Consider the following 23,815-nt stretch of genomic DNA (forward strand, 5'->3'; position numbering starts at 1 on the left):
ATTTATCACCAGTGTTTATTGAAATTAAATTGAAAACAAAAATTATATCATGAAACATTCCACTGATATATGATGAACAAATTTCAATAGTTTCTTGAAATATCTTGTGGATTTTTAATACTGGTTTAGAGCATAACATGGTGTAGGCAATATTACCCAATGAAAGGTGTGATTGTTAATGGTTTATATTAGCTGAAAGTGGTAAAATCATCCAAGGACTCTGTTAGTGTTAGAATAATAATTTACCAAGACAATTACCACATAGTGGAATTTTTTGCAGCTGTAATTCAGTATTATTAATAATGGATAAAATTGCACTTTTCTCAGGTTGCTGTGGGCAGCAGGGAATTATTTCAATGAATATTTCAGCACATTATTTTAATCATTGTTCCACCAAATCCAACTGGGCAATATTTTATGGTTCTTAATTCAGTCTACTAAGAAACCATGGTCATTAAATTGCAAACTATTTGTAGTGAGGTCTATCCTGTGATTTACAAGCCTTATTAAAAACAGTGTAAAAGAATGAAAACTGTGCCATTAATACTTGTAATTTGATGCTACATTTGTTACTAAACTCCCCATTATTAATGCTTTTAGTAGAAGGAAGAACATTGTAGAGAAAGCGGAACTGGGTATTACAATGCTTAAAATATGAGAATGTTATTATTTTAAGTTTTGGTCGTTTGTACAGGAAACATATGTATGTAGACACAATTGTAAAATATATATATCTCAAAAATCATCTTGGTTTTCCATTAAGATCAAGAAAATAAAACTTTAATGTTATGTAAAAAATGTATTTCCCATTTTACATTGTTATTAACAGTGACTACTGTTTATTTACTCATTCCTAGTCAACTGCATGATTTCTGGCGCTTGGATTACTGGGAGGATGATCTTCGTCGAAGGAGACGGTTTGTTCGTAATGCATTTGGCTCCACTCATGCTGAAGCACTGCTCAAAGCGGCAGTAGAGTATGGTCAGTACCAATGCCTCTTATACAAAAATACTCTGGGTATGACAACTCTTTATGGTTGATAATTCATTTTTTTTACTAGCGTTTAAAATTGTCTACGTCATAAATCAAAAATACCATGTACTGCTTTATCCTTCAGCATCATATAGGTGACACTTAATCAACCCAGTATTTCACCCATGATATATTTTAGACCTTTCAACTTCTTAATAGAGTACAGTGTCTATATAACTAGTTATTACCCACATCCGTCTCATACAGCCTAAAACAAGAGTAAAGTCAGTTTCTTTTCCAGTGTCTTTCAAGCTTTGGTGACCAAGATGCAAGGTATAAAAAATATATACAACTGTAACTGAATACTCAGACTTAAATATTTTCCTGTATAATTTGTATATGTGTACACACACACTCATGCATACTATGTGAATATTACATATATATGTGAAATATATATACGTATGTTTAGCATTTCTACTTGTATATATACATACACATGTTTGTGTATTTAACTAAAACAAATGTCTTATTGATAATCTCATTATATGACATTCTCTATTTTACTACTATACTATTCCTTTCAATCTAAAAAAATAATAATAATAATAAATCCTGCTATAATATGTCTAAGTTCCCAGTCCTCCATTGGGTTACAAATAAAGTTTAAAAAAGACCATCTCACATTAAAGATATTATCAACTATCATACTACAGTAGAAGTATACCCTAATTTGTCCTTTAAGAAATGTATAATAAATATAAAATAACAAAATTTTTTGTGATTTAATGAAAATACTACTATATTAAATTACTGTCTGCCAATAAGTATAATAGGACTATTTTATCACTTTTTAAGTGCTCTAACAAGTTTAAGTGTGATTTATCATCTCAAAATTTTATAAACTCTGTATACTCAGAAAATACCATTAGTGAACACTATTTATACATTTTTGTTATTAACCACTTTTATTCTTATAATACTTGTGTTATATTCTCATGTTAATTTTCATTTACTTGAGTATGATAAGTCAGCCATATGTTTTAAAATTTACCATAGTTTATAATATTCATAACTATTCATGTTCTTGATGGATTAAACAGAGAAAATACTTAATCCTGATAAAGAGAAAATGTGCAAAGCTTTTAAAATTTGTTGTGCAAATAGACTGAATTGATATAACTAAGACTCAAACAAAATTAAAGACATAAGGATTTCATATGAAGCTATTACGCCTAAGATAAAAGTTACAACATAAATTTACATAGAAAAAAATTAACTGAAAGAAAGAACATGCTAGAAAAAAACCTTAGAGTTGACCAGTACTATAGGGAATTTCTTTAATCAACAAGAGAATCCACCTATGGGATTTGGGCAACTAAGGATTTAAACTTGAGTTGAAGTATTATTTTTATGCTTAAAATGAGGTGTTATCTTTATGCTCTGTAGAAGAGATTTTACTTAAAATCTACTTAAAGTGCCATACTTTATAACATGACCTTAAAATTATTAAAATTTCATTTCATATACCCAGTAATTTAGACTTTTAACCAACTTATTCCAATGCATGCCATTTGAAAATAGAAATATCTAAGACAATTTGTAACAGACTTAGGCTAAATTGACATAATTAGTGATACTGAATTGTCAATGGATTAATTATATAGGATCTACATTATACTGCATTCAGCATTCTATAGGTTGCTTTTAAAGAGTCTCTTAGAAAAAAAATATTTTGGTTCTCTGTAAAATTGAATACTTTGTTTAATTTATAAAATATCTCTTTTATTAATCCATTGTTAAAATATGTCAGAAACAAATTTTAAAATCTTTTACCTTAAAATCTTTGAAGACATCTGATAGAATATTTAAAATATGTAGCAGTTTATAAATTTTAAATAATGGATCACCATCATCAATATTCAGAACTTACTATCTCTCTTGAGTTGGGTTCTTTTATACAACGAAAGAAAGGTATGTTATTTTATTCATATTTAGAACAAAGACCATATGTATGCCATAAAATATTCAGGAAAGCTATATGGTACCTATACAAGAGTTATTATCAGGTCATTCTCAGGATTAAGGTCATGTAATGGAAGACAAAGGAGAACAAAATGATTGTGCCTCAAGAGCATACCCCTTCAATCTTCATCACAGTTCACATCAGTGGATTTTTGGAACCATGTAGAGAGTAGGGAATAAATCATGGATGATTGTGAAGAATGAGTGGGAAAGTACTCCCTGGTGTGATCTTTTTATAGAAATAGGAGGCAGGGCTCTGGGGTGGCTCAGTTGGTTAAGGGTCCAACTTTTGATTTTGGCTCAGGTCATGATCTCAGAGTTATGGGATCGAGCCCCACATGGGGCTCTGCACTCAGCAGGGTGTCCGCTTGAGATTCTCTCTCCTTCTGCCTCTGTCCCTCCCTCCATCTTTCTCCCTCTGCTCAAATAAATAAATCTTTAAAAAAAGAAAAGAAAAGAAATAGAAGGAGGAATTACAAACTGCCAAGAGAAAAATGTAGTATTGAATCATCCTCCAAACTTATAATTTGCCTCCTAACCTATATATAAATTAATTTCTTCAGAATAGGATGTAAATATCAGTAATTATTACAAAGCCTGTCATCCAATAAAATAAATGTTAAAAACCTTAATTGAAAAAATATTTGTGTTTTAAATAAAGCTTTTGTATCACATATTGCTAGAACATCCATATAAAAGTCAGAAATTCAGCCCATCATCTAGCCACTGTGCCTGCCATTTTTAAACATTTAAATGTGTTTAAGTGTCATAAAGTCTAGCAGTGTGTAGACTAACATCCAAATAATTGAACTCTTTCGTTTGTGTAGATATAGACAAGGTATATTTATTGTACAAACCTTCACATTTTGAGAGGGCTCCTAGGACAAATTGAAATTCGTTGTGTTCCTTCCTCTGTTAAATAATCACACTATTTCAATCTCCCTATACATTCTACCTTGAAAGTTAGGCATTTAATGTGCAGGAACTCTGCTATAATCTTTCCTGAAGAATAATTTTGTATTCATCTACATTGTAGCAACAAAATTCTTTTAGGGACAGAAGGATATTTAATAAATGGAACTTTTGATATGGCTAAAAGTGTTTGAGTCAGTGATCAAAGTTTTCAGAATTTTAAACAAGTTGTACACACTGAGGAAATAACTTTAAATTACTTAAACAGGGAATATTTACATGGCAATCAAAGCAGTCCCTGGGATTTGAACACTGGTCAGGTTGTTCCTATGGTATACTAAGTTTCAAGATTGTGAGCCTATATTCATGTAATAGAACTGAAACTGAATTAGCAGACATGGTATTTTATTTAAAATATTTATATCACTTGGTTTTTCCCTAAATTCAAACATTTAGATTAAATTATAGTTAAACTCTCACATGATGGGCAGGGACACTTATCCATAATTTGGACATTCTTTTCAGACAATTTATGTGAAGCCACAAGGCAGATATATTTACAGTGCTTTCTTTTATATGAGCAAATAATCAGAATTAAATATATTTTCAAAAAGACACAAAGGATAATAATTTTGTTTCATACTGACTTTGAAAAGCTTTCCCTTCAATTTCATTATTAAAACTTTTGGTTGACCTTTTTCTGTTGGAAAACATCCTTAATACTGATGGAGTTTTTCATGCTTCTTAGTAATACTAATGAGTTGAATAATTTATGAGGTTGTCATGTGCAAAAGATTTGGTGTGATTTGATGTACTTTCAGCCTTGGTGTTGGAATATGATTAATAAAAACCTAGAGGCATGTGATTTTCCTGATGTTTAATGTTCTAATTTTGTATGTATTAAGTATGTTATGTAGGTGTTTTCTAATTATAAAATTTCATGTAAGTGCAAATTTAACCAATCACTGGGAACTTTATAGATCATAAGGGAGAATATAAGGAAAATATTTTAAAACTCATAAATTCATCTTCTGACCTGCAGGGTGTTCTTCAGGGCAAATTAGCTAATGAGGAAATGATTGAAGAGGGAGGGTTTGTATATAGTTTATAAGTTTAAATAAAAGCTAGACTAGTTAACTTCTGGTGCATTTCTGGTGCTTAAAGATTATGCTGTCAAAAAAAATGTGCAAAATCTTAATAAGTTTGGTTGTTTTTGTTGACTGTCAATTATCATTTAGGACTCTGTTTCCCTTCCATAAAATTATAGTGGAACAACATTTCATCAAAGCCTAAGACTGCAAGTTCCCCCATGTTTGTGATCAAAGACATCATCTTAAATAGGTCTGATCAGGCATCACAGAAGAGGGCAGGATGCTTCAGCTGGAAGGAAAAAAAACATGGAGCAAAGATGACAAAGTTAATCAGTCATTTCTTTGGCAATAAATAATAAGATATGCTGAGAACTGCAAATGAGAATATCCTTAGGTTCCTCAGAGATGTGTCTGCTTAACACCTGATTTATCTAAGCTTGTGAAGCCATCAAGATATGACCTTGATGAATAAAAAGCAGCTCTGTAATGAATCTGGAATTAAATTAGTTTTGATGGTATATGCATGGCTACTGTAACGTGATACTTGCAGAAATAAGGAAACTGCTGAGAATAAAAAGTACTAATGCATCTATAAAAATTGTTAAGAAGCTAATTATCTGACTTCTCTTTTAAGAGTTAACATATTTGAATAAAAAAAATAAAAATAAATAAAAATAAATAAAATAAATAAAAAAATAAAATAAAACAAAATAAAAAAAAAGAAAAAAAAGAGTTAACATATTTGAGAAATATGATTTAGTCTTTTTTACTTAATAGCCTGTTTGCCTTATGTAAAAACACTAGTAAACATCTTCTTACTCTTCATCAATAACTCCATTTTAACTGGCATATTATTAATTGATGCTCCATGTCTGGAATGAACTAGGTGATCTGATTATGTGTAAAATAATCCACTGAAAAGTTAATGATACAAACTCTTCTAAAAGAGAGGGAGAAAAAGAAATGCAGGGGGCCGTCTTTTAGCTCTTTTTGGTGCCAGCTTCTTATTTTAATATCATATGATTGTCTAACCCTTTGGTTCTCTTTTTTTAAGATTTAATTTTTTTATTATTCATTTAATAGAGAGAGAGAGAGCAGGTGAAAGCATGAGCAGGAGGGAGCAGTCAGAAGGAGACGCAGACTCTTAAAAGCAAGAGCATTATTGAAAATGTCCCCACTTTCAAGCTTACCTGTTAAATTTTGGCTTACTCTTGTAGCCTATGAAGTTATATAATCCATAAAGACATACCAGTACAGATGAATTTCGTGTCATTTACAGCATACATTTCCTGTGTCATTTTAAAAATGTAGTTTAAAATGCTCTGTGTGTTTTTAAAAATGCTCTAAATAACCTATATCAGGACCATCTCATAGCTATTACATTCTTTTAATAATTAAAGAGAAATTTTTGTTAATTTTTTTCTTTCAGTCTCTGAGCCAGTTGCTTATCTAGCCAAAATATCTCCCACTCCCATTTCTGGGGGTATTAAAGTAAACTTTCCACACTGAATTGTGTGACAGGCTTTTCAAAGAAAAACCTCCCCCAAGAGGTTCATCATTCCCCCAGGTTGATGCCACCCACTGCAAGGGGAAGCGTGCCCACCCTCTTAGCCCTCCTTTAAGTTGTTTGAGTCATCTTTACTTTCATTCCCAGGATTGCCAAAACTTTCTTCCTGCCATTCTGCTACTTATCTGCCCTCTACTCCTCTTGAGTCATGACACAAGTTTTCTTTAGTTCTTTTCCCTTTCCTTCCTTCCTTCCTTCCTTCCTTCCTTCCTTCCGAGAAACATGCTCGTTGTAGAAAATCTAGAAAGTGCCAGAAAAGTACAGAGTGGGGATGAAAGTCACTTACAGCCATGTAAAGTAGCTGCCTTTGCTGTTTTTGATGGACTTATTTCATGCTAGTCTTCTTCTAAGTGCACTTTAACACAGGAGCCAAACACTATGCTGTGTACTCAAATAATCACAAAGATGAATAATGCATCATCTTTTCTCTGTATGTTATTTAAAGGATTCCAAACTGCCCCAAGTTTTCTATATTCCCCTCAAGCTTTTAGCATTTTTTTCCACAAGTAAAGTGTGCCATGTGATTTTTAATATAATAAAATCCTAGTTCAAATATTTAAAAATTACCCTAACTTCATGACTAATCAAAACCCTACCAAGTAATATCCAGTCTAAAAATGCACAGGGATTCTACATTTATCATCATGTATATTCTTAAAATGTGGTTTATCGAATTTCCTTTAAAGAGCACAGAATGCAGTTTTCTACATTCAGTCCATTAGGCAGCTTATTAAGTTAGCCTCTTATACTTACATAGTGCTGCACTTAAATTCAATAATATTTTCTTGCACCTTTTTAATTGCATTTTTTTCAGTCTAAAAATGCTGTTTGAGAATATCCCCTTTGCTGGTCCTCTCTAAGAAATATTGCTTACATATGAATATTTTGAATTAGGAATAAATGAAATTCCAGTTTTGCTGTCAGAACTAAATTGTAAAAATGCATTGCATGTCTTGGAAAATCAGTATACTCTATTAGCAGGCCTGTCAATATAAAAAGTGCATTCCATTTCCACCTCTTGCTCTAATAACCTTTTCTCTGTTACTCCGAGGCAGTTCACATAATCAGGGTATATTGTCAGCTTACTGGAGTTGGGGAAGCATGAAATGAAAATCACGTTAATATTGATCCAATTCTTTTACTTGCAAGTGTCCTTGCTGTCCTTTTCCACTGAGCAATAACTGTTGATGTTAGGTGGCCATTTTCTTATTTTATTTCTTATAGTCCAGTAAATCGTTTACAAGCATAACTAATCTGAATAAGAATTTACCACTTAGAATAATTTCTACAAACACTGTATCTTAATTAACGCCTATACTGCTAATTCTACATTTTGCTATATCACTGAACATTCTCCTCGAGCTTTTCAGAGGACAGCTTACCTGCAGATACAACGTTTGTCTAGTTTAAAGCAAACAGAAGTCTGTACAAGTTCTTCACCGGTAAAAACACAGAGGATGCTGCACTCTAATTTTATGTGATGTAAGGATGTGCTAATATGGACCATAAGGAACATCAATTATTGATTGAGGCAAGGATTTTGATTTCTGAATAAAGTTTATTATAAATTTGAATCTGGTATCTTGGGTTTTTAGTTTTTTGGTAGTTTAAAATAATATCTATTTTGAAAATAAAATAAAATAAAATAAAATAATATCTATTTTGGATTGTTCGATATATTCTCAATCAACAAAAATGAAGTGAGAACCATGGTTAAATTTAATGCATTCAGACTAAAATACCCAACTAAGAAAGGAGGAATTTGATGTCTGAACTGTCCAGATATCTTATCTGTGTTTATGAAATCTGGCCAATAACCATTCAGATTTCTACTTAAAGTGTATTTGAAACTGCAAATAGAAACCATCCATTTCATTTGTGAAAACACTTGCTTTCATAAAATGATTTTGTGTTGATGAAGTGAGTCTCCTGACTCAGCATCAGGTATAAAAGAGAAAAAAGATACTTGAAATTTGTAGTAGTGTTTTCATTCAGTATCACTAGCAGTTTTTATTGTGAGGATGTTTCTACTGGAAAGTCTGGATTTTTTTTAAATCCTGTTCTATATAAACCATGATTCTTTTAGTCCTTAATCTCTGGTAAGTCTTTCCTTTTATGTCAGCATTATTTATGTTTCTTAAGGAAAGAAATACTATGTGCTATCAAGTCAAAAACAAAATTTAATTTTGAATTTAATTATTTACAAAGAAAAATATTTACTTTTTAGTAAGCTAATAATGAGTATTGTGTATATATATGTATCTACTGCTTTCATATCATGTTAAGGTCAATATAAAATATTTTTTAGTCATAGGTTTCCCAATATAGTAAAAAACATTCTTTTATCTTATTTGAAATGTTCAAAACTCTAAAGTCTTCAGTAATAGATTTGTACGTATTATTGCATGATAACATGTCACCATATCTAATGTAATTAGTTGAGAGGTATATTTATCTTAAAATCTTTTCCTTCCAGTGAAAATTAAATAATATCACTTAGAGGCACTAAAACCACTATTCTGTAAAAGTATTCGTTGCTCAGATTTCAGCTTTAATGAGGAAATTTTATTTATTTTAAAATATCCCAAGGAATTCATACATCAGTACTTCTAAAGGAAAGCATTTAGTTTTGAAAAAGAATTGCAGCATTTTTTTATTGTTGAAGTATAACTGACATTGAATTGCAGCATTTTATCTTATTTACATAGGGGTAGATTTTGTCAAAACACATTTTACAGTCTATCGTGAAGTGGTGAATATTGAAAAGAATTTCTCTTTCACAAAAGTATGTCATTTTGTGAAACTGACTTCCAGATGTTTAGAAACATTAGAATTTTTCCTAATGTTACATTTAGATGAAATTGAAATGAGACTAAATTTCCATTCTTCCTATTCTCTTCCAATGATGGAAGACAAGTATATATTAAATGCATTTTCTATATATAATTCTCTAAAGCAAATTTTGGTATCACCTTTGCTGAGAAACCTGTTCTTCCCCTTCAGATTTCTAAGATAGTAACAATTTTTATATTTTTAACATACTGGTATACAAAATCAAAAACACATGTCAAATACATAGATGCTTGTGTAGTTTTATGTAATAATATCTTTAGATGAATATTATGGTTATTGGGAGGAAATAATATTTAATATAAGCTGTTTACACTCCATTCAATTTCACAGGCACTTCATGGCACCTGCCTACAAGCTAGCCTTCCTGTCTTCAGCGAGTATACAATCAATGGAGGAGCTGAAGGCTCGTATTTCATTGTAGTGAATATAAACAGAGTAATGACAGCATGGCAGAGGGAAAAAGATTAATCCTAACTGAAGGAAAGCAAACCGTTATTTGTTGAATACCTGTTGTTGGTTAAGCATTGTATTGAGACCTTACATGCATGAATTATCTTGAGTATTTTAATTCTCACATCAGCCCGCCTTCTTCCTCCTTTATATAAATTTTAGAAGAATCATTATAAACAATAAAGCACTGGCTGTATTCTTGTTCAATTTTAAGTTATACTTAGTAAACTTTTCTAACATCTCTTGCTAATTTATGTATTTTACCAAAATTTTAATAAGCACTTTTGAAAGCTTATTATGTAAATAAGCTTCACACGTTTCAAAGTATTTTAATATCCAGTGTCTCATTTTACCATTGCAGTAACCCTAGGGGAGTGTGGTTGATAAATACTTATTCCTCTTTCACGGATGGAGTAACTGAAGTCAAGAGATTGGTCTAAATATCTTTTTAAAATATGTTCTTGGGCAGCCTGGGTGGCTCAGTGGTTTAGCGCCGCCTTCAGCCCAAAGCCTGATCCTGGAGACCCAGGATCGAGTCCCATGTCAGGCTCCCTGCATAAAGCCTGCTTCTCCCTCTGCCTGTGTCTCTGCCTCTCTCTCTCTCTATCTCTCATGAATAAATAAATAAAATCTTTAAAATATATATGTTCTTAATAAATATTTGAGGGAAAAATGAAGTTAGAATTGCAAATCTTGGGGCACTGGGTGTCTCAGTTGGTTAATAAGCTTCTGCCTTCAGCTCAGGTGTTGATCTCAGGGTCCTGGGATCGAGCCCCTCATTCTCTGCTCAGAAGGAGAGAAGCAGGAGAGTCTGCTTCAACATGTATGGATTGCCACTCTGTTTGATATCTGACACGTATCTGATAAGATAATACCTAAATAAAAGACTCCAGGAAAAAATATCAAAAAATCAGAATAATAAATTGTGATTTATTTGTTAGGTAAACAGTTTAATACAGAATAGGGAATGATCAACTACACTGAGCCTTGAAGAACAAGGCAAGTAAAAGAATTCCATGTAAAAGAAATTACATTTGTCAGATTTCAAAGCTTGAAAAAGTTTTGCTTGTTTGGGAACAGAAGCATCCAGCTCTTGGGGAATATAAGATATGAAGATACCAAGTTGGTAAAATAGTGAGGTTAAAGAAGTAGCGGCCAAATCATGAATCATAGACCATGTATTTAGTTGTACAGATCAAATAATGTTGAAAATGTATTCTTACATAATAGGTTCGGATTAGATAGATAGACACATACACACATATATCATTTTTTTAAAAAGATTTATTTATTCATGAGAGACACAGAGAGAGAGAGAGAGAGGCAGAGACACAGGCAGAGGGAGAAGCAGGCTCCTCTCAGGGAGCCCAATGCAGAACTCGATCCCAGATCCTAGGATCAGGCCTTGAGCCAAAGGCAGACACTCATCCACTAAGCCACCCAGGTGTTCCCATACATATATAATTTTTAATAAATTAAATCCATATTTCCATACTTAGTGAAAAATAAATAGCAATAGTATAAAACTGGTAAGAAGATAATTTTTTTGTATGAGTTTTTATTGGAGTCCGATTTGCCAACATATAGCATATCACCCAGTGCTCATCCTGTCAAGTGCCCCCCTCAGTGCCCGTCACCCAATCACCCCCACCCCCCCGCCCACCTCCCCTTCCACTACCCCTTGTTCGTTTCCCAGAGTTAGGAGTGTCTCATGTTCTGTCACCCTCACTGATAATTTCCCACTCATTTTCTCTCCTTTCCCCTTTATTCCCTTTCACTATTTTTTATATTCCCCAAATGAATGAGACCATATAATGTTTGTCCTTCTCCGATTGACTTCACTCAACATAATACCCTCCAGTTCTATCCACATTGAAGCAAATGAAGATGATTCTCTGCTAAAATTGGCTTGTTACAGATTTATATCTTTTCTCTGTGTACATTAGCCACACATATAATCTACAGCTTCCCTATTGCTGTAAATTACATTTTATCTTTATTGGTATAAATGTTGTAGAGCTATAAAGAGTATGTATAGAATAATTCCTCAAACTACTATGTAGTCTTTTTCTTTATATTAACTGTTTATAATTATTAGTTTAAAAAAAAGGACACATAAAATAATTCCTTGCCTTGATGGTCCCAACTTTCCAGATAGACATACATTCTCTGAATATTATTAAGATAACTTAATGTCAAAAAAAAAGATAACTTAATGTCTCCAATTTGTCATTTCTATATTTTGACTTATTTAAAAGATAATACGTTTTAATTCTCTTGTTACTGCAGTTTTAAAATATACTTTGTTTTACATGGTTCCTGTTTATTAAGATAAATTTAATGAAAGAAGAACTTTATTTAGGTTTGTGTAACATTATTTTGTATTAGATAAAACATTTTCATATACAGAGCTATAAGCATATATATTTACTAAGAAATCTAATGGGTATAGAATGCTTGTAGTTATTTGTGACATGATGTGGAAAATAACATAAAAATAATTTTGGATTTGGATTAATCTATAACTTGGTGGCATTTTATTACTCCTGAACCTTTCCAATTTATGGCATTTTGATGTTTTCTGAGAAAATAAGTATATATGCCTATTCTATCCAATTTCACACATAATTCATATTCTCAAATTTAGAGAGTTCTGGTGGTTTGTAGTATTCGCTTGTTAATTTCTTGATGAATGGCTAAAGAGGCCAAGAAGTGCACTCAGTGCAACATGTCTTCTGAAGATAGATGATCTCAAATAAATTCTCTTCCCAATCAGATTTTGATTTGTTGGGTGTTAAACCAATTCTTTCTAAGGACAGTGTTTATAAGCCTTGTAATGAGACAGCCCTTTGAGACCTTACCTCTTTTTGCTTGTAATTTTGATGAATGAAACTCTAATTCATAAAAGATATTACAATTGAAAAGCACCTTTGGATCTTGTACACTTTAATTTAGATAAATGTTTCATGCAGTACCATAAAATCAGGAATTTTACTGAGCTCCAATTATAACACTACAACAGGGATGGTAAGTTCAGTATGTTGGTATGGATCAGTTTACCATATGCCTTTTAAAGACATTATTGTTTTATTGTTTTAAAATTAGAGAGAATGAAACTGAAAGCTTAATATACATTTCAGAGCTCACCTTCCTTTGACTATGTTTACTTTATTTGTAGATTTCAATTTTAACAATGTAAGACTAATGTAAAGCTTTTTTCATAATGACAAAGCAGATTAAACATGGGTGGTTGTGCACAAGAAAAATTTGTTTTATCAGGCTGACTCTACTTAAAGAGTTTTATTGATTATTTCCTATAAAGAACCAACCTCCCTTTCGTGTAAATACATAAATTCTCTAGTTTGTCCCCACACTGGAGGCAAATCACCAAGACTCTGAGAAAGCTTAGCCTCTTCAGATTAAGAAATACCCAGAGGTAACTTTCATGTCTCAGTTTATTCATTTATTCAGCATATGTGAGGGCTTGCTCTGTGACAGGCAATGTGCTAAGAACTGAGAATACGAAGACAGAAGCAGGCTAGGCTGGCAATAATCGGGGAGCTTTCAGGCTGTGTGGAGACAACAAGCAAACAACCAGTTACAATACCTATAGCTCCAGTAATAGGATTTATAAGGTGTGGTGCAAGAATCAGAGAAGGAGCACACAAACTTACCCTAAGAAATCAGAGAAGAGAACACAGGGTGGGTAGACTTGAACTCCATTCAGCAAATCTGTGTTACACATCCCCTGAGTGCCCCACACTGAGGCTGCAGAAATGAAGCTGTAGCCCAGTCGAGAAGACAAACACATAACAGATGACACCTGTACAGCAGGGTAGAGTTCTGTGTAAACTGTGAAAGTGCAGATCAGTTGGCTTGGAAAGGCACCTAAAGATCAGATAGGACAAGCCCCAAAAAGGAGGAAGGAAGGAACATACCATACAGAAGAAATACTATTAGTCCAGGTAAAAAGGTCTAAGGACATATTTTGGAAGCTATAAATGGTGTAGCATTGCTAACAGGGGAGCAAGAAAAGATGACACAAAACTGATGATGAGAGCATAAAAGGTCTTGACCAGCCACGCTAAGGAATTTAGATTGGACTCCCATCATATAAGCCTTGCACTAAGTGTTCTTGATTGGGAGGAAATATTATACAGGAGGAAAATATCTTCCACTTATTTTTGCTTTGTAATAATCACTCTGACAAAAATATGGGGGATGCTCTGAATAATGGAGCTCCTGAAAACCTCTAGACCAAAGAGTAGTGGCCTGAGCCAGGGCCATGGTGGTCACCTTCCGGGATGACCCCTAGGTTTGTGGCTTAGATAAATGGGTTCATCAAAATTGGGGGAGGTGGAGAAGCAGTAGATGATTCATTCAGTAAGGGAAGTGTAATTAGGAATACCAAGCTGCATATGTCTAATAGAAATATGGCTATAAAGACCTCAAGAGAGGCTTCTCAGCTATTAATGATTGGACTTGCCTTTTTTGTTCTCAGATGATGTAAGCTCTGAGTGTCTCAAATTAAGTTACTACCCAAGAGGCAAACAAATTACAAAGATAGCTACCCCTAGAAGAGTTCTGTTTTCCTGGCTTTGTATCATCAAGAAACCAAATAAAATTAAAATGAAGTTCTGGAGCATTCAGTAATGAGTCCTCAATCTTTTATTCCAAAAGTAAGAATCATCTGTGGGCCAGTGGAAGAAAAATATACATATAAGCCATTTAATGCCCCTGACATCCCATGTAGCATTGAATTGTAATAATACTGTTTGTTTCTGGAGTATTTATCAAAAAATATATTTAACAATCTATTACTTTATGTTGTTAAGCTATATTTTAACCATGCTTTCCAAATGCTATTATCCAGTAAGAATTAGGATGATAGACTATACCTCTCTGACAGTAACATTCTATAGGGCTTTTGTGACATGATGGTGTTCCTCACATGTGTTTTACTCATGTATGTGCTACTTATGAGCCAACTTATTAATGTTCTAGCAAACAGAATTGGCTCTGAAATCCTGACAAAAGAAGCGTGCAAGTTGCAATGAAAGAGGCTAATAGTTTTATAATGCAAGCTTTAGGGCAGCTAGATGTACTTCCAAGAAAATGGTTGGGTAGATATCGCAGACAGTAATGGACTGTCAGAAGTCCTACACTGAGCCCGAGAGAATGCACCAAAAGTATTGTTAATTGTTAACTGGAGGGAATTTTGGCAAAGAGCATGACAAGATTTGGAGAGTGATTGCATATGTACACAAACACCTTAACAGTCCCTAGATCTATGATACAACACCACCGTCCAGAAGTGATTTATTAGGCTCCCATTTTCAGGAATATATCCACCACACCTAATGAAATGTGTAGGTATTTTCCCAGGAAATGTGCTTCCTTGAAACCTATATACTACCAGTACAGCTAAAACACAGTAAATTACATTTTCTTCCAGTTTGAATTCCAACTTCAAGTGATAGGAAATAAGGATATTTTTAAGCCATATATATTTATATATGTAATTTATATATGATATTTATAGGTATAATGTATATAATATTTATATATATAGTTTATAATTATATATATATAACTTACATATACATAAGTTTACTTACTCTTCAAATAATTTTAGAGACATCATCACCTGCCAAAACAAGTGGCTAAAGTGGCTATTCTTAAAATACAGAAATATAATATTGAAATATAAATATTAATTATATCTGTTGAGTCAAATGCATGAGGGATTCAAATGCATTTTAATTTCTAACCTTTACTCGATTGACATGTTAATGCTAGGTCAGCCTTGGCTGTATTTTAATTTTTCTGACTGACTTTGTTTTTGTACTTTTGGCCTTCTCTGCTATTTTATTTTTTTTTTTAGATTTTATTTATTTATTCATGAGAGACAGAGAGAGAGAGGCAGAGACACAGGCAGAGGGAGAAGCAGGCTCCATGCAGGGAGCCTGACGTGGGACTTGATCTGGGTCTCCAGGATCATGCCCTGGGCCAAAGGCAGGCAGTAAACCGCTGAGCCACCCAGGGATCACTCTCTGCTATTTTATATAACAAAATAAGGCTATCAGTTTAGAAAAACATTATTGATTTCACTGACTGTTAAGGAATTAGCTCTTGTCCAGCACATTTTAGGTCTGCATCATGCGTAACTCCACCCAGTTGTAGCCTCCCAGTGACAACCACTTTGCTTTTCAGATATGGGCATGTTCTTGTTTTCTTCATACTTAACCTATCTTCAAAAATGATCTGACTAATTGATTATCTAATTCACACAAAAGTATAGTTGAGCAAAATTGTGTGCTTTTATGTATCAGAAAACCAAGTTTGTGATGAGATGCAGATTTATTTTATTTTATTTTATTATTTACTTATGATAGTCATACAGAGAGAGAGAGAGAGAGAGAGAGAGGCAGAGACACAGGCAGAGGGAGAAGCAGGCTCCATGCACCGGGAGCCTGACGTGGGATTCGATCCCGGGTCTCCAGGATCGCGCCCTGGGCCAAAGGCAGGCGCCAAACCGCTGCGCCACCCAGGGATCCCGAGATACAGATTTTTTATAGAAAAGTGGTCATCACTTGACGGGATGAGCACTGGGTGTTTTTCTGTATGTTGGTAAATTGAACACCAATAAAAATTAATTTATTAAAATAAATAAAGTCTCACCAAACACACACACACACACACACACACACACACACACACACAAAAGAAAAGTCATCTTAGAGCCCCAAGACATGGAATTATAGAGTAAAGATTTTCTCAACCATCAGCCAACTCTTGGTCACTCAATGTGGAATGAGCTTTCTCAGCCTGTTTCCTCCTCTGTAGATAAGGGTCAGTTATTGATTACCACCACCACCCCGCCTTTCTCAGTTATTTTAAACACTGAGCAAGATAAAGAAGGTAAAAAATGTTCTGTAATTGTAAAGTCCTATGTAAATGCGTTATGTAATTATCAGAAAGTAATAGGTTATTTTTAATACTGAAAGCCAAACAATCATAATAACCTAAATTCTTATATTTCCAATGTGATTAGGCACTGAAGAAGATGTGGTAAAGTCCAAGAAAACCTTCAGAAGTCAAGCAATAGTGAATCAAAATGCAGAGACAGAACTTATGCTGGAAGGAGATGATGATGCAGTAAGTCTCCTGCAGGAGAAAGAAATCGACAATCTTGCAGGTAAATGTTTAAGTATCTTTCTTCTGTTTGTTGTAAGTAATAATTACACACAAAGTTCCCCAATTTAAGATCGATCTCTTGGCAAATGAGTTGGTGCCAGTGGTTGGAACGATGCTGAATCATGTGAACATTAATAATTTACTTCATCTCACTTCTAGCATTAGAGAGAGGAAAGTACCTACCAAACAAATGCGTGTTTTACTAATAATAAATGAATCACTGCATCTACTTTCTTTGTAATGAGGAGCAACTTTTTCATACAGGAGAAATAGTACATAGCATAAGTTGTCCCATCTAACTGCCTAAATAATTGGAAAGGGAGACAGAATGATAGATTTAATGACTTACCTGTGACTCTAGCCTCCTAACAACTATGAAGAATGGCCACTTCAGTCAGCTGACACTCGAATTTGCCATGTCTTCCCTGCTACTGCCACTCTTCAGAATGTCCCTGGTGCTTTTCTGTATATCCACACTGCTGGTCTCCACCATTAGCAGACATTCTTGTTTTCACCTTGTCCTGGTGCTGGTCTAAGGTCAATTGAGAGCAGAATCTGCAACAACCATGTGGGATATGTGAATATGGATATACGTGTTGGCCATAACCTTGTTTGGGTTTTAAACCATCCTTGAGAACCTGATGAAAACAGATTGCTTCATGAAGGTGTACATATAATTTTGTACACAACTTCAGAGCGTTCCCTGACCCCTGGAAACAGTCCATAGAATCATATACTAGATCTCAAGTTAAAAACTCCTGCTTCAGAGTCTCGAAAAGTGGCTGGGTTTTACCTCAATTATGTATTTTCAGCCTGTACAGTGTTCGGGTGGCAGATGGCAATAGAAAAGTGGAATTATACTCATCATTTGGTTTACAAAATAGCACTCTTGTTTCCAGAAATGTGCTCAAAATTATCTGGCATGCTTTCTGAAAACCTCCAACGATGTTTCTGCCAGTTAGAGATTCTCTATTTTATCGAAGAGATGTTCTTGTTAATTGTAAACTAGAGATAGCACCTTATTCTCTCTCATCTAGAAAATGTTTAATAAGGTCACTCTAATGCCAGTTCCTGGATATAACTATGTCACTAACATTTCTGTATCATGAAAATTATTTGTCCTGTTTAAAACTAATCCTAAGTCTATGAACAAATGTTTGCCTTGAATTCCTAAGCAAATGTTGAAGTTTTGGTTTCTTGTTTTTGTGGTTTGTTTTAAAAGTTCTGAGATTTTCTCTGAGGCCATTTGGAAATTTAAGCAAATGAAGTCTGTGGTTTCATTTTGCCCACAGATTTGTTATCTCTTTTCTTAGTCTTATTCTTGATTTTAAAGAAATAAGAAAATTTATAAACATGACTCATGACCATTTCAGATAATACATTGTCTTTCTCCATCCACATAAATAATGTGCTAGTAAATATGCTCAGTAATTATACAATTTAGTTTAGACTCTGGTCCTTAGTTCCTGTTATAAAGGTAATTAATTAGTTGATACAAATTTGGCTGGTACCATAAAGTTTATTATAATAAGATCTGCTCCATACTATCAGAGACAAAATCCAGTAAAGACTCATAACTTCTTTATGTTTCTTTCTTTTAATGGTAGCTAGAGTAATTATTAATATTATTTATACTTATAAGGAAAATTCCCAAAATAACATTAAGTTAAAATATCTAAAGAACAATGAAAGTATGTTTGCAGTAAATTGTTTAAAAATCTAATTGTGTGGCTCTTGACCAATTCATTCTGTCAAGACTTCTCTAATTTGTCTTTTTTAAAAGAATTTTTAAAATTTTTATTTATTTATTTATTTGAGAGAGAGAGTGAGCAAGAGCAAGAACAAGGAGAAGGAGAGGGAGAATCAGGCTCCTCACTGAGCAAGGAGCCTGACATGGAGCTCAATCCCAGGACTCTGGGATCATGACTTGAGCTGAAGGCACTCCACCTGCTACCGAACCACCCAGGTGCCCCCTAACTTGTCTTTTAAACAGATTTTTCTTTGAGCAGATTCACTCCTATCCATTTCCACCTGATTTTAATTAATACTCTTTTTGCATAATCCTTGTGTCTAATAAATCTGTCCTAAAATATTGATCCCCTATTTAGTCTATAATGTTCCTCTTTAAAACAGCAGTCCACAAATGTGACTCTGAGCTTTGAATTCGGTAGAAAAGAAGGAAAGGATGGATGTTTTGTGAAAGGAGAAGGGTAACAAATAGTCTGCATGATATATATGATATATAGATATAGATTTATTTTGTAAATGCTGAGGCCTATGAACTAGACTGGTGTGACAGTGACAATGTCACATAAAAATCATTTTTAGAAGTTAATTATAAACAAGTATTCTTAGATTTTTTTAAAAATCAGCTGTTAATGAAATTTCAGACTATGAAAATATGTAACTGTTTTCATTGTCTTTGTCTCAGAAATTAAAATTTGTTAAATGATAATGACTTTCTTATATGTAATTTATTGTTCTAAATAACCAAATAGTACTATGCTACCTAAGGAACACTTCACTATTATCATAGGAGAGCTAAGTCCACATTAAATTCCAGGAGAAAAAAATAAAATAAAATCCAGGAGATCCTAAAATCTGTGTACAAAATGAATATAATCTAATACTTGGTGTCTGGCAATATTATGTAAAATAACAAATGCCCACTTTCTACCTCTGAGATGAAAATTACAGGTTTATCTTTTCATGACTTAGTGATATAGCTTACATATTAGTAGTGTAAGAAATATACCTTCAAAAATATAAAAATAACTAGAATTCGTAGATTTTAGATATTCTGGGAATGAGGACACTATTTTTGTAATATAATGGTAAAGCTAAATCTGCTGATTAGCATAATTCATTTTCCTCTTCTTACAAAGCTCTGTTTTGCTGACAGACACACAGATGAGGAGACCATGCATTATAATTTGTCATTATGCAATATTTCTTAATAGTCAAGTTAAATACCAGGGGACAAAAAGATGCTAATAAGAATAGAAAACTAAGGGAAGTATTAATTTAGTTAAGATATTTGGAGATTTAAAAGCTAGGATCAATTTCTGTTTATAAAAACAAAAAAAGAGACAGAAGAGTAGCTAGCATGTCTTACTAAGAATCAGGAAGTGTTCAAAGAGCTTTATATGCAGTAACCTATTTAATATTCACAGTAACTCTATAAACTAGATACCATTATTACCCTAATTCTACAAATGAGGCTACAGAGACAAAGAGAGATTAAGTAGATTGTGTAAGGTTAAGAAGTAAATAAAATAATGTATTTCCTTTAAAATACATAGTTTATGGTTTGAATTAAAATGTACAAATAGTATATTTAAAAATGCATGTGTATAGGGCAGCCCCCGTGGCTCAGTGGTTTAGCGCCACCTTCAGCCCAGGGTGTGATCCTGGAGACCCAGGATCGAGTCCCACGTCGGGTTCCCTGAATGGAGCCTGCTTCTCCCTCTGCCTGTGTCTCTGCCTCTGTGTGTGTGTCTCTCATGAATAAATTTTTAAAATAAATAAATAAATAAATAAAAATAAAAATAAAAATAATAAAACATAAAAATGCATGTGTATATACTTAAAGACTCTTCTACAATAATGTAAAAACAAGAATGTAAAAACAAGACCTTATACGTCAATTTTTACACTGGTTCCATTATACTATATCTAGAAGTCTGTGAATATGCACAATAATTAATTTCAGTTTTATAAATCTGTTCTCTGAAGTCATTCTGGTAAGTTAAACAAATCTGATAGAGGGGGGGGGTTTAGCACCACTTTATTTAAATATTGACTCTTGTGTTTTTTCCCATTGTCTTTGAGTTTTATAGTTTTAATAAAGAGAAAATGGTCCACAAAGTTCTACAGCTTTAAATGTCATACAATTTTCTGTTTCACTTTTAGTTCTTTTTCTTCCCAAGCTGTTCATCTCAAAAGGCAAGTTAAATGTATGTGATTATTAATTACTCCATTTATTATGCATTGTAGCAAATGGCTAATATAATATAGAAGAATGTGAATGAATTAGTTATTATATTAATACCACCTAACTTAATTTATTTTAATTGCTTTTTTAGTTTGTAGTGATTCACCAAAGTGAATTAGCACCTAAGATCCCATACATAACTAAAAAATTTCAATTTACTAATTATGTTGTTACTTGAAGCATTAAAATTAATTAGTATAATTCAACTGATTTTAATCTAAAATCCCAGTATATATTTTAATTTGAAACTCAGCTTGGCAGATTATTTCGTGAAATAATCATTAACTAAAATTTAAGATTAACTCAAATTTATATGAATTGACAAGTGAATGATTTAATTCAACTGATAGAATTGTGTCCCACTGATAAAACGCACCTCATTTTTTTTAGAGTGATAGTTCTGTCACATACACCAAGTGACAGTAGAAATATTCTCTGTAATAAGTATAGAATTGTACAGACATCTTTATTGCTATTTCCAAATATTACAAATTTTGTCAACTTAGGGAATTCTGAATTCATCATCATACTTATGGTCCTTTATGGCTTACCAACTCTGAAAATTATTAAAGACAAATTTTTTTGTTTATATATGTAAACTGTTATTACCAATAATCCACCCATCCATTTAATATCAAATAACTTTGTAAGATTTTCCACAGGCCTACACCAATATCCAAACTTCTTTCTTTACCTGAAATATCCTTCACACATCTCTATTCTGCATCTTCCCTTATCACCTGTCAAAATCTCTACCCATTTTTTATAACTATATTAAACACTTTATGAAGTATTCACTAGCCACTTTTGTCACCCCATAACTTTTTTGTGGTAATAATTTTATTGAGACATAATTCATATATCATACACCAGACCCATTTAAAGGGCACAATTTAATGTTTCTTAGTATATTCACAGTTATGCAACCATAATCACAATCTTAGAACATTTCATCACACCAAAAAAGAAACCTCCATATTCTTTGGCTATTCCACCTAATTCTCCCATGGCCACTCCATAGCCCTGGTGGACCACAAATCTCCTTTCTGCCTCTGGAGATTTGACTCTTTGGGACATTTCATATAAATATAATTGTATAATATGTGGTCTTTTGTGACTAGCTTCTTTTACTTCACATAATGTTTTCAAGTCTCATCCATGTTCTAGCACACATGTCCTTTTTATTGTGAATAATATTCCATTATATAGATATATTTTGTTTATCCATTAATCGATGGACATTTGGTGTGTTTATACCTTTTGGCTGCTGTAATCTTTTTTTTTTAAGATTTTTTATTTATTCATGAGACACAGAGAGAGAGAGAGAGAGAGAGGCAGAGACACAGGCAGAGGGAGAAGCAGACTCCATGCAGGGAGCCCCATGCGGGACCTGATCCTGAGACTCCAGGATCACGCCCTGAGCTGAAGGCAGGTGCCAAACCACTGAGCAACCCAGGGATCCCCGGCTGCTGTGATTAATGCTGCTATGAATAGTCATGTACAACATTTTATGTCAACAATTGTGTTTTCATTTCTCTTGAGAAACCTAGGCATGAAATTGCTGGGTCAAATAACTATTTTTTGCTTTTTGAGGAGCTGCTAGACTTTTTTTATTTTTAAGATTTATTTATTTATCATAGACAGAGAGAGAGAGAGAGAGAGAGAGAGAGAGCCAGAGACACAGGAGGAGGGAGAAACAGGCTCCATGCTGGGAGCCCAACGTGGGACTCGATCCCGGGACTCCAGGATTGCACCCTGGGCCAAAGGCAGGCGCTAAACCGCTGTGCCACCCAGGGATCCCCCCTGTTTGTTTGTTTTTAAGATTTTATTAATTTACTCATGAGAGACACAGAGATAGAGAAAGAAAGAGAGAAGCAGAGACACAGGCCGAGGGAGAAACAGGCTCCATGCAGGGAGCCCGATGTGGGACTCGATCCCAGGTCTCCAGGATCACGCCCTGGACTGGAGGCAGAGCTACTGCTGAGCCACCTGGGCTGCCTTAGACTGTTTTCCAAAGTGATTGTATCATTTTACATTCCCATCAGCAGTGTGTGAGAATCAGACTTCTCCACATCCTTAATGCTGGTTATTATCTGTCTTTTTTATTATAGCCACACTAAAATTTTGATTATATCATTCTTAAGACGCTTATATAAGATGCCTTTCTGTATGTTTTCTCTTTCCTCTTAGACTCTAAACTCCTTAAGTATAGTGACCATATCCCATGTACCTTTGAACCATAAAGAAATATTCTAATACAATTACCTGTCCTTAAAAGGTTCCCATTGAAAGAGTTAGTGTAGGATGAAATAAACTAGAAAGCTGAGATTATTACCTAGTTCCTTCATACAAAACCAAGAAACAAAAAATTTTAAAGCTATTAAAATTAAGTATGTGGGGGCTTGAATTATTAAATCATATGCTCATACCAATTGAATTATTCAAATTACTTAACTTGTCACTTGACTTTTCAAGGTAAGAACTACTCTTTCTTCTACCCCAGCTGCTGCTAATTGTATCATTTTAACTAAATATCTCCTAAGGTTCCAATTTTTAAAGTCAAGATACCACCGTGATTCTTAAACAAAAAATGTTTTCTCTATCACATGAAGGAGATACTGTATAACCAATGGATCATAATATTTTGCATATTTAAAAAGAGTAACTAGTATAGAAAACTAGCGACATGGGAAAGAAGTGTTGGAATATGAGTTGGATATTTTTATGTGGCTTTTTCAAAGTGCTAGATTTGT

General features: G+C 33.4%; 1 protein-coding gene across 9 annotated transcripts in view; it reads left to right on the forward strand.

The window, feature by feature from the left end:
• The window catches only part of NBEA (neurobeachin), a 664,605-nt gene that overhangs the window by 429,243 nt on the left and 211,547 nt on the right, over positions 1–23,815 (forward strand). For 6 of the 9 annotated variants that reach the window (XM_041767622.1, XM_041767623.1, XM_041767626.1 and 3 more), the window contains 3 exons: positions 858–982; positions 16,926–17,069; positions 20,981–21,013. In XM_041767622.1, coding sequence (XP_041623556.1) covers positions 858–982; positions 16,926–17,069; positions 20,981–21,013 — 302 coding nt within the window. The remainder of the gene's footprint in view (positions 1–857; positions 983–16,925; positions 17,070–20,980; positions 21,014–23,815) is intronic. The other 3 variants (XM_041767625.1, XM_041767628.1, XM_041767629.1) reach the window with 1 other exon arrangement.

This window comes from Vulpes lagopus, chromosome 8 (genome assembly GCF_018345385.1).
Source record: "Vulpes lagopus strain Blue_001 chromosome 8, ASM1834538v1, whole genome shotgun sequence".
Lineage (NCBI taxonomy): Eukaryota > Metazoa > Chordata > Mammalia > Carnivora > Canidae > Vulpes > Vulpes lagopus.